Source organism: Meleagris gallopavo, unplaced genomic scaffold (genome assembly GCF_000146605.3).
Source record: "Meleagris gallopavo isolate NT-WF06-2002-E0010 breed Aviagen turkey brand Nicholas breeding stock unplaced genomic scaffold, Turkey_5.1 ChrUn_random_7180001955946, whole genome shotgun sequence".
NCBI lineage: Eukaryota > Metazoa > Chordata > Aves > Galliformes > Phasianidae > Meleagris > Meleagris gallopavo.
In genome coordinates this window covers 22,759-24,030 of record NW_011216575.1, presented here as the reverse complement: position 1 = coordinate 24,030, position 1,272 = coordinate 22,759, and the positions used below count along the sequence as shown (strand labels likewise).

The 1,272-nt window shown below is 62.3% G+C and overlaps 1 protein-coding gene across 1 annotated transcript in view; it reads left to right on the top strand.

The window, feature by feature from the left end:
• The first annotated feature begins 10 nt into the window (after positions 1-10).
• The window catches only part of LOC104917129, a 13,229-nt gene continuing 11,967 nt past the window's right edge, over positions 11-1,272 (top strand). The window contains exons 1-4 of the mRNA XM_010728243.1: positions 11-94; positions 369-469; positions 538-612; positions 763-1,264. Coding sequence (XP_010726545.1) covers positions 14-94; positions 369-469; positions 538-612; positions 763-1,264 — 759 coding nt within the window. The 5' untranslated portion in view covers positions 11-13. The remainder of the gene's footprint in view (positions 95-368; positions 470-537; positions 613-762; positions 1,265-1,272) is intronic.

Below are 1,272 nucleotides of genomic sequence, written 5' to 3'. Positions count from 1 at the left end.
CCCCCCCCCCGGTATGTCACCATCCCATGACCCCCCCAGGAGGATGACATTGATGGGATTCACATCGTGGCCTTTGCAGAGGAGGACGATCCTGGTAAGGGACCCCAACAGCCCACATCCCCATCCCGTGTCCTCATCTCATGTCCCCATCCTGTTTCCCCATGTCCCCACTCCATGTCCTCATCCCGTGTCCCCATCCTATATTCCCATGTCCCTGCCCTGTGTCCCCATCCTGTGTCCCCATGTCCCCACCCCATGGACCCATTCCATGTCCCCACATCCCCATCCTGTGTCCCTGCCCAATTCCCCACTTCCCTGCCCCGTGTCCCCATAACCCCGTCCCATGTCCCCATGTCTCCACCCCACAGACGGCTTCGAGTTCCTGGAGACCCTCAAGGAGGTGGCGCGGGACAACACCGACAACCCCAAACTCAGCATCATCTGGATCGACCCCGAGGATTTCCCACTGGTACGGCCCCCCCCCCACAGGGGACGTGTCACTGTCACCCCCCGGGGCTCACCCGTGTCCCCCCACAGCTCATCCCCTTCTGGGAGAGAACCTTCGGCATCGACCTCTCCCAGCCCCAAATCGGAGTGGTCAATGTCACAGATGTGAGTATCCCTGGGACCCCAAATCCCCCATCCCCATCCCATGTCCCCATGTCCCATCCCGTGTTCCCATATCCCCATATTTCCACATCCCCACGTCCCCACATCCCCATACAATCATGTCCCCACCTCCCCACCTCCCCACCTCCCCAGGCTGACAGCGTGTGGCTGCCGATGGCGGATGAGGACGACCTTCCGGACGCGGCGGAGTTGGAGGAGTGGATCGAGGACGTTCTGGAGGGGGAGATCAGCACTGAGGACGATGACGATGACAATGACGATGACGATGATTAGGGTCACTCCGTCCCTGTCCCCATCCCTGTGTGTGGCCATTAAAGTCCCCATAGAGCCAGCACTGGGCTGTGTGACTGCGGGGACGTGGGGGGGGGACGAAAAATGTCCTCATGTGGGATGGTCCCCAGTGTGCGTGGGGAGGGAGGGGGACACCCCCAGGGAGGGGGACACCCCTGAGAATGGGGACATCCCGAAGGGATGGGGACATTCCTGTGGGATGGGGACACTCCAAAGGGGCGGGGACACCCCTGGCGGGTGGGGTCACCCCAAAGGGATGGGGACACACGAAGGGGACAGGGACACCCTACAGGGATGGGGACACTCCTACGGGACGGAGCCCCCGAAGAGGACAGTGACGCCCGTGGGTCG